The 15,926-nt window shown below is 44.8% G+C and overlaps 1 protein-coding gene across 1 annotated transcript; it reads left to right on the forward strand.

Annotated features, from left to right (window-relative positions):
* Positions 1–583: 583 nt before the first annotated feature.
* LOC122370993 (probable indole-3-acetic acid-amido synthetase GH3.9) lies at positions 584–10,745 on the forward strand. Its single transcript, XM_043347022.1, has 8 exons — positions 584–727; positions 5,202–5,371; positions 5,795–6,539; positions 7,849–8,144; positions 8,547–8,668; positions 9,065–9,281; positions 9,605–9,679; positions 10,013–10,745. Exons 1-8 carry the CDS (start codon positions 688–690, stop codon positions 10,160–10,162), a joined length of 1,815 nt encoding a protein of 604 aa, XP_043202957.1. The 5' UTR covers positions 584–687; the 3' UTR covers positions 10,163–10,745.
* The last annotated feature ends 5,181 nt before the right edge of the window (positions 10,746–15,926 follow it).

Raw genomic sequence — 15,926 nt, forward strand, 5'->3', positions numbered from 1 at the left:
CCTACCGTCCAATCGCGCAATTCCGGGTATTCCGGGTAAATTCTCGGGTAACGGGAGAATTTAGATGCCAAAGTTTAACGTGCCCTTCAAAGCCGGACAGGCGGCCTGTCCCACTGAACTGACTTCAACTGGCTGCGGCTGCTCCCACCAACCGCAGACCATCCCCGTCAGAAGTCTCAAATATCGAGCGCCGGAGCGTCTCGAACCCGGGCTCTCACTATCGGGAGTGCGATGCTCTACCAACTGAGCTACGGGACAGGCTTTAATATCATACGGGACAGGCTTTAATATAATATAATCTTTATAATCTATTTAATATACGTATAGTAATGGCTTCCTAACATAAATGTAGAATAAAAGTTACATCCGTACCTAAGCCATATTTCACACTGCCTATCTGGAAAAATCTGAAATTGAAGGTATGCCATTCTGTGAAATGCGTCGTGACCTCCGCGGAGGTCACGCGTCAAACAACTGCAACCTCATCTTAACAAAAGCAAACACGCACCTCACGTGCGCCAACTATCCGATCACCTCGACGAGGCGACGTCTGATATCTAATCGGCCATCCGATAGGACAGCACAGTGAAGGCGGTGTGCCTCACCTGACCTCGCCGCAGTGTCACGCTGAGGGGTGGCATTTTCGGTCACCAGCTCTCGGCGGCGGTCGCTCATTCCGGCCTCATCATGGCGCTGCTCTGGTCTGTGCTGCAATGGTGTTTCACAGGTAACGAGTTTGGGATCTAGAGGACGCGTTTTAGCACGCTATTGAGTCCTGAGGTGGATAAGGGATACGGTGAGACAATCTTCGTGCACAACGCTACTTTAGATTGGACAGTTAAACGTTTATGTCTTATATGTATTCTGTGGAATGACCACATCATTAAATGTTTTCTATCTTTCTAGTAGAGGTTTATTAGCCATTGGGTCTACAGTGTAGGGATATTTCTATCTCACACCCCTAACAAATTACACGAAATATACTTTTTATAAATACAAATATTTGACTATAACACTTAAATGAATTGTGAATAACCTTGTACCTAGAAAGATACAGGATTTCTCATGGCTCACTCGTGAAAGATCGGATATTTTTTCCTCGCGTGTTCCAGAAAACCTCGCTCCCTCGTCGCTCGGTTACAGAACTATCAGCACGAGTGATAACGACTCGGGAAACGATGCTGATAATTTTTTATTTTCCCATGCATAATTTCATTTCTTACACACTATCAAGTGTAAGGGAAAAGATCAAGTGATCTTTCCCAGCCGGGACAAGATCACCCGTTTTTGAGCTTGCAGAATTAAAGAATTAAAGAATTTATAGCAACTAGTTTTCTTCAGCATCATTTCATCTTCACTCGTGCCATCTTTTCACGAGGTCGGTCCCTCGTGAAAAGATTACCACACTCGTGCTCATAATCATAAGAATATACCTATGTACTCGCTCCGTAATCATAAGAATATACATTTAAATTATTCAGGCAATAGGCATATTCAGCACAAATTTCAGAGCATTTCCCGTTAAAAATGAGCCTTTATGCAACGTTATAACGATTAATCAATCGTCAAACGGTACCAAAAAAAAAACATTTATTTTTAAATGATACATCGCGCCAAATAAAAGTTTTATGAAGGTGCGTTTTACGAAGGCACACTGGGATACTATAGGATGTAAATGTTTAAAGTTTACGCCCAATAGGTATGCCCTGTACTCGAAACGTGACCGTAAGATACACCTTTATAAACATTGCACAGTGCACAATGCACATTGCATACAAGTACCAAGGTTTACCAGTAAAACACCTTTTTGGGCGACCAATGGAGCGACTGATAGGGTGGACCTTGCGCGTGAGAAATTGCGAGGGGGTACCTCCAACTAAATTGTGCACTGCACCCTGCACGTGCGCACGTGCCAACTGGGTCCCCACGGATTTTTGCACGGCACCATACTAACCATGGTCCCTAACCAATGTATGTACTTACCAAATTTCAGCGCTATTGGTTGAGCTGTTCTTGAGAGCTGGAATCGACCCTTGCACGTGCGCACGTGCAGCAGCACCCCAATTGTAGCACATGGATATGCATTGCCTACTGAGTGCCTACCTGCATGCCAACTTTCAGCGCAATCGGCCCAGTGGTTACCTAGATATTGCAATTGTTACAAAACTGACACCTCTTCGTTTTGCACTTGGCACGTGCATGAGGGGTCACCCACATGCATCGGGAATAGTCCAATGCTTGGTAGAAGGAATGAAGCTAGCCTACAAAAATTACTGCAAGTAAATCGGTCGAGTGGTTGCGAAGATATAAGCTTCGCAAAAGCGTGGCCACGGCCGGGCGCTCATACTCAGAAATTTTCGTTCCACGAAAGACTTCGTTCGCTTCGCTCGCTCCGTTATCAAAGATTGACAAAAGGGCAGCAGACAATATGACAAAAGAGCAGAAAGGATATATTCACCGTTTCTCCAAACTGAATTCGGTCAGCTTGATTTGCTTTGTTCAGTATTGTTAGACATATTTATGAAATCTGATGACCAAGAGTTGTAAAACAAAATTTTTAATTTTAATTTTTGGTTTACAACTCTTGGTCATCAGATTTGATTTGCTTTCTTTGTATACAAATGGTGTCGTCTTGTTTAGGTTTGCAAACAATTTGCATCAATTTATTTTCTAACCCGGCAGTTGCTGGGGTACTTCGCCACCCACCGTTTGCTGGGGGGGGGGGGGGGGGCGTTAAACGCCCCCAGCCGATAACTCGAGGACCAATAGACGCAACGAAACACCCAAGGCGGCAAACGAAGGAACACGACGAGACACTTCTGATGAGTGCTTGAAAATTGAATTTTGAGGGCCAAGGTCGGGTCAAGTTCAGGTCAAACACCTGTGAACGGACTTCCAGTAGCATGAACTTTAGAACCTCGTACTCATGGGCTTCTATCGTAATAAACTCTGTCAAGACTGTGCACAATCTTTCATTGAAGTGCTACACGACTGTCAGATCCATGTAGGGGTCAGTCAAGCATACGTCAGGGTCAAGTTCAGGTCAGCCAGGCAAGAACATATCCTCGAAAATCAAATCTGGCATCCGCAGCACATGAAGCATGTTGATAGGTATTTTTAGGCGTAGAACACGTCCACGATGGTGACATTCATTCTATTATATAAGTACGTGTTTGGTCACAAATCAATTCAGAAATTCATGCAGCTTGGTCGCGAAGATGTCACTATCTTATCAAAAATCGTAGATATCCAATTGAGTACAAGTGGTATTAGCAGTCTAATAATAGCGTTTACCGCTTGTCTGTACGTCCGTTCTAGTGGTGTCAGTTTCAGCAAATGTATGTCCAATGTCCGTCCAATGTCCAATACTTACGTCGACCTTCCGTATACAAATGTCCAAGCCAGCAGTTTGTCCAAGGAGGTCCGAAACTTACGCAATAGTTAACACTCTACAATACTATTTTGTTTTCTGTTAATGTGCATACCTACCTACTATTACCAGCTCACATGTGTTAATCATGTCGAAAGCTGAGCTTTCTATTCGTCAATCAATTTTAAGCACGCTTACTTCATGAAAATGCTGAGGTATAACAAGTGATTGTCCAAAGTCGTCTAAAGCCTGCTGGTGGCATTGTCCAACCAAAGTCCGAATTGGACATTGGACACAATCAGGATTCCGAAGATCAAAGTTCCGATTGACAGCACTAGTCCGTTCTGTACTTATGATTTATGAAACATATGCCGTTTTTGGTGGAAAACTCCGAAATCATGTCGTCACCAAAACTTAAATGTCTCAAAAAATGCTATCGATATTTTTGAAACCTAGGCATGAATGAGCTTCAATCAATTTTCCACAGGCATCCAAAATTTAGCGCGTCTGCGGGGTGCCTTCTTGATTTTTAGCTATAGCAAAAATGGTGAAGCCGGTAAGCGTCCCCCACCCTGAGCAACTCGCGGTTTAATGTACCGATTTGACATTGTATTATATGTATAACATAAATTATTCCGTATTATTTAACTTCAAAGTGAATCCTGTTCTAAGTACCTATCTGGTTTTCAATTGCAAAGCATGTAGCGTTCCAGCTCGTTATGCATTGCGAAGGAATGGCATACCTATATTTCTTTTCGGTAAGGCCATAAGGACGGTTTGGCTAAGTAGCATGACAATTATAACACGACGTTATGCCATACCTCTTCCTATGCCCTTTATCAGTGTGATGCAATTGGACCTTCAGCAATATGACACGTCACATACGTTTACAAGATTACCAGATAAAACTTGCTCTTCATGACTCTTGTCTGGCTCTTCAGATTGTCAAGGGCGGGTCGGGACCTCAGCGACCTACCTATCGCGATTCTGGCGAACCCCAGATGCCATTGATAAGATACAGTCTGAGTCTACTATAGTCGGATTTTGGCTGTCTAAACGTTTTAAAGGGACCCTCCCACCTTCAAAAAAGTTTATGAATTGGCATGAAAGTGATGTCGCTCGGTTCAGAAAGAGCGAAAACGAATATCTACCAAATTTCACCGAAAAATATTCACTGGTTTTCAAGATATAAGACTTTTACTTTTGTTTACTTTTTTGGGATCTCCGCTGTTTCTAGCGACTTTATTTTAGAAGTGCGGCGTTTGCGGCAGATGTTGCGCGCAAATAGCATATACCACCGCGTGCTACAAAACGTTTTAGTCAAACATTAAAAAATCGTTAGATATTTGCAATGACGTCACACATTCAGAGGGGTATTCCTAAGCATTAGCCCCTCTGAATCAAAATGCTGCAATTTTGAAATTCAATATTTCCGATTTAAGGCATTTCTCGATGTTGTGAGTGCCGAAACCGGTAACTGTGAGCCAGGGACCCCATTTTGGCTATCTCAACTCAAATCTAATGTTAAGGTGGGAGGGTCCCTTTAAGCGCTTTGCGATTTAGTGAAGAGCGCACGTGAATTCCCGATACCTTAAACACTGATCAGTCAAAAAATTCATCTTTTAACTATTCTATTTTAGTTTCTAAAGCCCAAGGCTATAGCCCAACTACCTATTGCCTTGATATTATCTCACTCTTAATTTTACTTTTTTATTTTCGTTCACTCCTATTGCTCGTCTCGTGCCGTGTTCCTGTTCACTTGTGCATTTTAAAGGATCGGACAGGCCTGAAAAATCCCATTATAACGAATGTGTTTCCTGTTCACTTTCAGCGTTAATATGCTTGTTAACGATCCTTGCCGTGGATCTGTACACAAGGAAGAAGTCGAGATTTCACACCACTCGCAGCCTGCTAGAAATGTACCTCGTTGAAGTGGTGGCAGCTATTCTGGGTACCATTAAAAGCCGACAAATGAAAAAAGACCTGGATAACTTTTTACCGGTAAGCTAAAAGATACGAACGAGTTTCGAGATTCTTTTGTTAATAATTTAGATATTTCTTAAAAGAAAATCATTTCAACATTGCTGAATGTTTAAACGAGTTTAGATTAAATTGATCACATTTCGTAAGATATTGTAATTTACGGATAATTTTGAGTTATTTAATATCGTCATTTACATTATATCTTAACTATTCGTGAGACATCGTAACTTACGGATACTTTATAGTAATCTGATATTGTTACTTATATTATAGGTATTCTAACTAATCTCGTTTCGAAACACATTTCATTCGAATATTCAAGGCTACATTGATGAAAAACCATTCATTTTCTAGACGTTAGTTACATCCAATGTCTGCGGGATTCCGCGGTGGACGGAGACACGCTGTTCGCTGACCCAGCCAGCCCACCTCCTCTTCCAGGTTCAGGAGCAGTTCGTGCTGCGTCAGATCCGTGCCAACGAGAACACCCAGTACGGTCGGGACCACCAGTTCGGGCGGATCCACAGCCTGGCTGACTTCCGCCGCCTGCACCCGGTCACCACCTACAGCCACTACGCCGAGTACGTGGAGCGCGCCGAGAACGGAGACGTCAACGCCATCCTCGGCAAGAGCAAGCTGGTCATGATGGCCTGCTCGTCGGGCACCACCGGCAAGTCCAAGCACATCCCCATCTCGAGCGAAGTGCAAAACATCATGCTTTCAATGCTCGCAGGCCTCTTTGCGTTCCAGCCGCAGATCAAGTCGGCGTACCGTCCGCTGTACAAAGAGATGCAGATTCTGTGCCTTCCCAGGTGGCGCTACTCGCCGACTGGCATCCCCATCGGCCCGCTGTCCGGCTACTTCACCAACAAGTCCATCCTGCTGGCCCAGTGGTCGACTCCGTTCGAGGCGCACGTGGTGGACACGGAGGCGGAGGCCATGTATGTGTCGCTGCTGTTCGGTATCAGGGACCGCAATCTGTGCAGGATCGAGGGCGGGTTCGCGTCCGGTCTCTACAACATGCTCATGTTCATCGAGACCAACTGGCGCGACCTGGTGGCGGACGTGAGGTCGGGACGCCTCAAGGAGGGGCTCGAGCTCACAGAGGAGCAGCGGCGCGTCATCACCAAGTACCTGGTGGCCGATCCGCAGCGGGCCGACGAACTGGAGAACGAGTTCAATAAAGGTATGCTAACGTGCCGTGCATTAGTCAGCTAGGAAGTGCTATTCAAAATATGCCAGTCGTAATTGAATTTATGCGGTTTTCGTTAGTCACTTCATTAAAAATATATCTGCTTTAAAGGCATTAGCAAACCTTTTCAGAAATATTTCTTGAGCATCTAGCCATGCGATATTTTTATCACTTATATTGCATGAGTGCATATTTAAGTAAATAACTAAAGACGTGCTATATATGCACCTTCGACTGCACAAAATGTCTTTAAAAAGGGAGATAATGACCTTTTTCCACAAAATCTGAGTTAGGACCATTTTCTGACAAAACACAACAAGTTATAATGTAAATTAAAACCATTTTGCTCAATTCGGTACCTTGCCGCAAATATCTCAACTTGAAGTCACGTTAGCGGGGAGCGCTGAAAATGACCGTTGAATAAGTACTTACATCACTTTTTGGTACTTGCATGTAATTTTGTAAAATGAGCGTATTCCTTACATTTGATCTTCATCACATCTAGTTAGTTAATGGTCGTCTATAGTGCCTTCAAAAGATATTCATGGTTTGGGGGTGGTTTATGTCTAAATTTACGCAACTATTTTTCCTGTTCATCATCTGACGCCATATGCTGCTATTTTAGTAGCAACGACTCAATTTTGAATCGGTCCCGCCGACTGCACAATAAAAGAAGATAGATTACAACACTTTTGCGGCATCACTGAAAAACTTATGCAGTACTGTTAACAAAATTCTCATAACACCGTTCGACAAACCTGAAGTCTTTTTGAAATAAATATGCTTGTATTTTTCGCTTCAGGCTCTGACGCCAAAATAATGAATTTCGTAGTCGCAATCGCAAGATTTGGCTGCGTTTCTGGCGCATGCCGTTCATTTGTGGCGCAAAATAATACTTGGAAACAAAGAAGAGTAGGCACTATGTACCCCCGAATTAGAGTCTAATTAATTCTAAGCCGAATTAACTCTAATTCAAATTAGAATCCTTACAACCAAGCAACGACAAGGCGATATAACATAAACAAAAACCCAAGCGTCGCTGTTTGAAACAAAAGCGCCATATACTGCGACTTTTTTTATAGAGAAGGACAACGCGTTTCGGTGGGTGTTACAAGTACTGCAAGTACTGCTTCTTTTTTGCAAAAATAAAAACCTTTTTCACATACGAAAATGTGCTAGGAAATTTTCATATTTTATAGAAACTACAGTAGAAATAGTATAGATGTCGAGTAATTTTTATTTAAGAAAAAAGAAAGCTCATTATCTCCCTTTAAGAAGCAATACCAATTATGTTGTTTCCCAGGCTTTGACGGCATCCTATCGAGGATATTTCCGAACCTAGAGGCTGTCAGCGCGCTCAGCTCGGGAACTTCGATGGCGCTCTACAAGAAGAAGTGTCTCCCCTACCTGGGAAATGTCGATCTGGTCTCGCTGGTGTACGGCTCATCGGAGGCGTTTATGGGCATCAACGTGCGGTCGGCGCGCGAGGAGCCGGCCTACGCGCTGATCCCCTCGATGGCCCTGGTGGAGTTCCTGCCGGTGGACGCCACCGGGACGCCGCTGGAGGGAGCCACGCCGCTGCTCGCCACAGAGGTCAAGGTCGGTACCGAATAACGGAAGCGGAGGGTGTCGGAATGAGAGCACAGGAAACTTGGGCCTGATGACGTTGAGCAGAAGGGATCGAACAAAATGGAGCCGAGTTCATATACTGGTCATATACAGGCTCATACACAGGTCTTTTGACTTTAACCAATGCCTCTCGTAGAATATGAAACGTACCTCATTAAGTCATTAAATTTATGTTTTCATGAAAACCTGCAATTTCACTAATCGACTATTTTAGGAAATATATAAATTATTTTATTACAAACAATGTCCCTCCCTCCCCTTCTCCATCTATTTCACAAGTCCGTCGCTCCACATCCGTGGTTCTGACGGCCGATCATTTCGTTTCACCACGTTTACGCGTTTAACCCTGTCAAATCACTCCGGCCGCTGCAGGTCGGTGAGCTGTACGAGCCTGTGGTCACCAACTGGTCCGGTTTCTATCGGTATCGGTTAGGGGACGTCGTCAAGGTGGTCGATTTCTTCCATCAGGCGCCATGCGTCGACTTCCAGTTCAGGTAGAAAGGGGTGTAAGAAACATCGTCTGGAAATGTCAGCCTTCGATACCTTCTTTAGCGGTGTTCCTGTATTGTTCAATCGCGGCCGATGCAATGATTTGACACTTGTTATGGCAATACCCACAAGACGTCCGTATCATAGAAATGCAGAAAATCATTGAATGAAAAGGAACTTGACACACAACACCGTAAAACATGACCTTTGAAGAAGCTCTCACTTTTCTTGTTTTTTTTTTATGCGTCTTGTTTGCACGCTTGCGAACTTTGCACGCTATATGATGAGCTACTTATTACATTATTTCATACTTGCTCTGCTGTGAGCGCAGTGTTTGCTCCCTCTCCCTCCACTCCATCTACCTCCCTCCCTCAACCTCTCTCTCCCTCTTTGTCCTACAGGGCCGGCCAGATGTTGAACGTGCACATGGAGAAGCTGTCGGAGGAGGCGTTCATCGCTGCCCTACAGACGGCCGCCGGACGCTGGAGCGGCACCACCCTGCTCGACTTCACCAGTGCTGAGAGTGTGCTGGACCCCAGCCCGCGGCCCGGAGCGCCCTACTACCTGGTCTTCCTCGAACTGGAGAAGGGGGAGGTCACTGCCGAGCAGCTGAAGACGGTGAGGGAGAGGGGTAGATGATTTAGGTGGATTAGATTGAAAAGTGCCATCGGGAGCAGGCAGGGAAGGAGAGACATGATGTCAATGAAAACAAGCATACGTGCTTAGAGAGACGCACGAGAGACATCACGAAACTGTAAAATGTGAAAGGGGAGCGTAACAACGCAAAAAGTAAGTAATTGTAGATCAAAGTACCTATTGACTGATAGCGTAGGTTCAAATGCTGAAACTTGCACATGAGAAGGAAACCACGGACACGTGATCAAAGTCTAAGCTGCGCATTGCGCGTGTTGGTCCTCGATCTAATTTCCATTTATTTCCAGATTGACGAGGTGCTGTGCGAGCAGCATTTCGTGTACAAATCGTTCCGGGTCAAAGACTCCATCGCGCCAATGAAGGTAACGTTATGCAGTTTAGCAACTATCTTCTGTTTTAAGTTCCGTTCAAAACGTATCCGTATCTACAGTTTATCTTCTTTGTCTTCTAGCTACTATAGCGATGAAATTGTAATACTATTTGGCGAGGTTCTATTAGGGCTGCGGTTGTCAGACTGGACATTTTATACTTACGTGTTCTTTTCACTGAACAATGTTTTCAGTTGTTTTTTCCTTCCTACATACTTTGATGCTCTTACATAGACGGCCGTCAAGCCAAAGCTGAACATTATCTTTACCCCTATGTGTAAAGACATTACTGAAAGCTACCTTGATCCCCACCGATTTCCCCTACAGGTGATGACCGTGAAGCCGGGCACGTTCAAGGCGTTCCGTCAGTTCCAGTTCGACACTACGACGGCATTCTTGGGGCAGTTCAAGCAGCCCCGCGTCCTCCGCAATCCAAAGCAGGTCGAGTTCTTCATGAAGCATGTCAACAGCCAGTGAGAAGGCGGCTAGTACAGCAATACTAGCACAAAATGAATCGCTGAGTTCAAGCTGATGTGTTTTTGATAGAAAAAAGTTAAGACAGTGTTCGTCATGAATCATGAGTAATCCATCGAACTATATGCGAGTCAATGATTATGTGCAATTGGCAGCGGCTTATTATGTGATGTCAACATTTGTGTATCGTTTTATCTGATTATATGTTGTTAAATATGCCGACATTGCTCCGTAATTGATGCAATCATCCTGTGTTGAGCACGAAGACTATAGTCTAGTATCATGAGCCACTTGCTTAATTTTAATCAAGACTGTCTCTTGGTCATTGTACCTAGTTATATAGCTACACTCTTATCATTTGTGACTATCGATGCCTGTAATTGTAACCGTTTTTTTTTCTTATTGCACCATGGTGATTGATTACCGACAAATCAACGATTCATAAACCATGACGATGTGCAATAACACACTGATATACCGGTTAATATATGACTTGCACAATACTTCGTGCATACGAGCACATCACCAGACACAAATGCATGTTATACGTGTTTTTGCATTGTTCAATATATGCAATTTATGATAGGATAATAATTTCCATCAGCTTATAGTGATGCCAGGTCAAGGTGTACGGATGTCAATAGCATAATTATCTCTTCTATCACGATGCAGCGTAAGCAGACATCTGTCCCTATTAGTGGCAGGGGGGTTTGTTTTCATCCAACCCTCAGGTTTTTCGGGAATATCTCCGAAACCGCTGAAGCTACGATGCTGAAATTTTCTGACTTTTCCTTAAACTAAATTGGGCACATTCCCTGAAAATTTCAAGTTCATAACTTTACCAGGGGCGGCTCCAGAGCACTGGGAATTGGGGGGTCCTATTCGTGAAGCGAGTCATTTGGGCGAAGATCACGATGCTGATGTATTATAACTGTATGCACCAGTTTTATGAACAGTGAATGAAAGGTATCATGTGATAACATATACAAAGTTATTGTGCATCCTCTTTTGACACGTTTTTGCTATAATAGGCGGATCCAGGCGTCCAAAAAGGGGGGTTATGTTTTACCTCCCAACATAGGTGCCCTGACACTGCCTATGCATGACCAATACAATTGTAGTCGTTCTCTCATAATAAAATTGTTACATAACAAGACCATTGCCACCCTTTTTAGAAACAGTACCAACAAAAACCTTATTTACTATACTTTTTGTGCACCCCCAATCTCAATGATCTGTATTCGCCTATGATTTTTGAAAATGCATATTTTTAGGATCCATGTGAATTCCTGGTTCATTCTCTATCGATCGGCAAAAGTTACGTTAAGATTGGTTCAGAAACCTGGCCGTGAACTGATAAACAGTCTAAAATGTGTCTGCAATTTGCCCGTTTTTACCCCCCTCTACCCCCTATTAACATTTTTTTAATCTTTATTTTTTAGAAATGTAGATCACTTTGAGCGAAATCGAATGCCGTTTGAATTTTGAAAATCGGCCCGTTAGATCTCGAGATATCAGGGGGGGGGTCGTAAACAGCCCCCCTGCCACTAATAGGGGTAGCCAGGAGCCTGCCACTAATAGGGTTAACTTTTTAGTCTTCTTCTTTCAATACATTAACGGCTTATTAATGATCATTTCGTTTAGGCAATAGACACCAAGATCTTCAATTCATTCCAAGATATTTTCGCCCAGCAATCAGTGTTGACAGCCACCGTTGTATGACGGAAGTTACCTGAAAATGTAGGTACATATCTAAATTTAGTGCACGTGAATACACCGGATGACCGATAACCCTTTAGCCAAGCATGACTGAGGTCCGTTTGAAGCTGCTAGCCCATTCAGCCTCTGAAACGCTGCCGCGGGCGCAAGATTCTATTTATGGATACAATGGGTGCTTGCAAACGTTAATTACTATCGTGTTCTCTGACTCAAATGACCTGCGCAGATCCGCCAGGTAAAATATGTGCCGCGCGCATGAAAGGGCAAAGCAAACGGATTTGTCAAGTTGAACTCCTAGGAACTTTGCAGTTTGCACCTCTATCTACCGCGTACCCTGCGATCGGTTACGGCTGGAGACCGTTCCGGCATTCGTCGAGGCCGTGTCTCAACTGTGACCGAGTTGGAACGGAAATGAGCTCACCCGGCCTCACAGAGCTGTGGAAACAAATCAGAAACTGCTACCAGGAGATAACGAACGAATATACTGTTACCAGAAAGAACCATAGCGACCGTGCGGCCGTAATAGAGCTAATAGTTCGCACTGAGGCATTTTTCCCAGTACCAACATGCATCCGTTTGGTACGCAACTGACCCACGACGGCCACTACCGAGGAAGCTGAGATATTAGCGGGTTCTTTTGTCAGACTGATGAGTAGTAGATACTGATATCTGATAAGTTTCACCCATGTACTGGTTGCACCCTCTTATAGCGGTATCGATACCCTGACTGATCCGAACTCACCGATGCTCGCTTTGTAGTGTAAAACTTCCCTCCCGTTCAGTGGCGGCGCCACGAATTTTCGCCAGTGGGGGCAAGCTTGAGGTGACCCGACTGTTGTCTGATACGCCGATCTGCAAAATCCAGAGCACCTTGCCCCTAGATGTTGCCATTCAAAACTTATGGTTTCAGGTTTCATGCATACGCGTTGAGTACCCTCGCGGACCCGGAAGGGGGGGGGTCGCCTCCCCCTGGCGAATATTTGCGATACCTCACGAACGCTTCGGGATAGAAAGACAAAACTTGCTACACCTTATCCCCCCTTAATTTGACATCTTTTGAAGCAAAAAATTTGGACCTAGCCTGCTTGATAACGTCTCAGGGCCGATTTTTCTAGACTCCTGCATGGCAAACTTCGGCGTCACAGACGTGAACTTCAACCATTGCCAAAAAGGTTTTAGAGATAGAGACAAATTACGAGCACGGTTGTGTAGCATTTGTTCTAGAAAAAAATACTTAAGTAACTTTGGTGACCTGAGGTCATAGGTCAGGTCAACGACCCCGAGCTGGGGCTTTAGTTTTTTTTTTTTGCAAGTAACTTCAACAAAAAAGGTCCTAGAGCTACGGCAGTGGTACTGCGCATTCGTCTCGTCGAGACACGTCGAATGGTTTATATATTGTTTGGAAAAAGTCAAGTTTTATGTTGACCTCATGTGACCTCGAATGACCTTTGGTTGACTTTGACACATGAAATGTCGTTTGCTCGTTTGTGATGATTTCGTAGCCGCTGATCACGATTCTGGCATCCATTTTGCTCTAAGCATTCATGTAGAGCCTCAGGATGGCAAAACATGTCTTAATTGTTATGCCTGACTTGAATAAGTGAAATAGCCTCTAGCAAGGATACTCTCTTGTGACTTTGACCTTGTAGCAGCCTTGTATCGTAAGCTAAAGCACAACTAGGGGTCCGCTAAGCTTCAAAACATTTCAAAACATCTCGGAATTTAGTATACAATATATAAAAAAGTGCAAAGTTTGTGGTCAATTTTGAGCATGACCGTGACCTTGAATTTGAATGTTAGCACATCATCGGAATACCCAGACTCTCTTCTTTCGTTTAACATCCATTTTAGCCAGTTTTATGCACCATACCGTCCTCTGGAACACGTTCTTTGAGACCACTACAAAATTGCCGGTTTTTGCCTTTGACCTTGACTTCTGACCTTCAAATTGACCTGAGGTCAAAAAGTTTAGGTGTTTAAGAATCTTATCGTAGATACCTTTCGTTTGATACCATTTTTATTTCCGTAGCTGCCTTATTACGGAGCGAGCGAAGCGAGCGTAGTCTTTCCTTAGATTAACGGAAATTTCTGAGTATGAGCGGCCGGCCGGCCGGCCGGCCGGCCGTGGTCACGCTTTTGCGAGGCTTATATTTCAGCAACCACTTGACCGATTTACATGCGGTAATTTTTGTAGGGTAGCTTCATTCCTTCTACCAAGTATTGCACTATTCCCGATGCATGTGGGTGACCCCTTATGCACGTGCCACGTGCAAAACGAAGAGGTGTCACTTTTGTAATTGTTGCAATATCTCGGTAACTACTGGGCCGATTGCGCTGAGAGTTGGCATGTAGGTAGGCACCCACTAGGCAATGCATATCCATGTGCCAGAATTGGGGTGCTGCTGCACGTGCGCACGTGCAGGGGTCGATTCCAGATCCCGAGAACGGCTGGACCGATCGCGCTCAAATTTGGTACATGGTTAGGGACGGGTTAGTAGGGTGCCGTGCAAAACTCAGTTGGGACCCATTTTGCACGTGCGCACGTGCAGGGTGCCGCTTCCAGATCTCGAGAACGGCTGGGCCGATTGTGCTCAAATTTGGCACATCGCTAGAGACCGGTTAGTAGGGTGCCGTGCACAAGTCAGCTGGAGGTAAGTACCTCGTCGAAATTTCGCACGTGCAAGGCTCACCCTCTCGCTCGCTCCGTTAGTCGCCCCAAAAGGCGTTATACTGGTTTACCGAGTTAGACAGGTGGGTGGGGGGCTATGACCCGGACTGCGGTGGTTGGAATTACCCCCCCGGGCCCGGCCGGGTTAAGGTCGCGAGCAAATAAAACTATAAAATTAGATTGGGAGAAACAAACCTATGAAAACGTTATGTTGTTCGTTGAGATGTAAAATGGTGTATTCCTCAAAACAATAGACAATACCTAGTTCCCTTTTTACCGTAGTACGTATATGTGCGATTCTCTCATACACGATTGGTTTGGTATACCAGAATAAGCTCCATTAGGGCGACCCATGCATACATTTCCAGATAACACGGATATGCATACCTACCTATCACATTTTTGCATACCTCCCTGAGCTCAGTATCAGTCTAAGGGTTCCCAAGGTGATCTCTTCTCTGGCCGACTTTTGACAAACTGCCTCTCAACTTCCTCGAGGTCAAGCTTGAGGGCAGCCTTCTGGTGCAAATGAAAATGAGTAGGATAATGAGTGGGAGTAGGAGATATGTGACAGACGGTCCGAAAACGAACGTTCTGCTGATGCATTTGATACGGGGACCGTCAAAAACAGGCGTACTATTATAACCGCCTATCATGAATGTTGCACCGGTCTTGTGTTCCCTTTTCAACATCAGCCAAATTTTGTGGGGGCAAAAACATAGTCTTGCCCCTACGGCCTCCTGTCAGTGGGGGCAGTCTGCCCCCACTGCCCCCACGGTGGCGCCGCCCTTGCTCCCGTTTTCGAATCGTAGCGTTACCCGAGCGCGCTGTCACTTCGTGCATTGCGGGTCAGTCTACCATCTCAGATTCTCCCCAGCTGACAGTCGCTTCGTGCATTGCGGGTCAGTCTACCATCTCAGATTCTCGGAAATGGCGATATGTGCAGGTTGTTATTGGTGTATGCGTGTAAATCGTAGCTGAATTGTGCGACCGTCTCCCTCCGAAGCTAACCGGAACGACACGGTGGCTAGAGCTTGGTGGTCCAGCTCCAGCTTTTGCAATATGATGCTGACGAACATTCGGTTAGTGATACGCTGGCAGAAATCGTGTTCCAGACCAAATAATGCCGGTGAGCCAGTTGCGCCGTATGGATACGTTTAAACGTTCGAAGCTAAATTCTACGCGGACTTTCGGTGTATAGTCGACTACAAAATGATGTTCCACTCCTCAGAAGCTATCAGTTGACCGGAACGCTAAGTTGTGCCGTTTATAACGCGATTAAGCGTGTTGATTGTGAGCATTGCGACAAAGCTATAATTTGTGAACTCAGCCCGTGTGATGCGGCACAGCCTACCACTCCAGGCAAATAATTGCCTGTAA

The sequence above is a fragment of the Amphibalanus amphitrite genome, unplaced genomic scaffold (assembly GCF_019059575.1).
Source record: "Amphibalanus amphitrite isolate SeventyFive unplaced genomic scaffold, NRLGWU_Aamphi_draft 001192F_arrow, whole genome shotgun sequence".
Classification (NCBI taxonomy): Eukaryota; Metazoa; Arthropoda; class Thecostraca; order Balanomorpha; family Balanidae; genus Amphibalanus; species Amphibalanus amphitrite.

Coding starts and splice junctions, on each gene's coding strand:
- LOC122370993 (XM_043347022.1), top strand. CDS start 688: ATGGCGCTGCTCTGGTCTGTGCTGCAATGGTGTTTCACAG. Junction 9,282..9,604: donor CTGCCGAGCAGCTGAAGACG/GTGAGGGAGAGG, acceptor ATTTATTTCCAG/ATTGACGAGGTGCTGTGCGA. Junction 9,680..10,012: donor ACTCCATCGCGCCAATGAAG/GTAACGTTATGC, acceptor TTTCCCCTACAG/GTGATGACCGTGAAGCCGGG.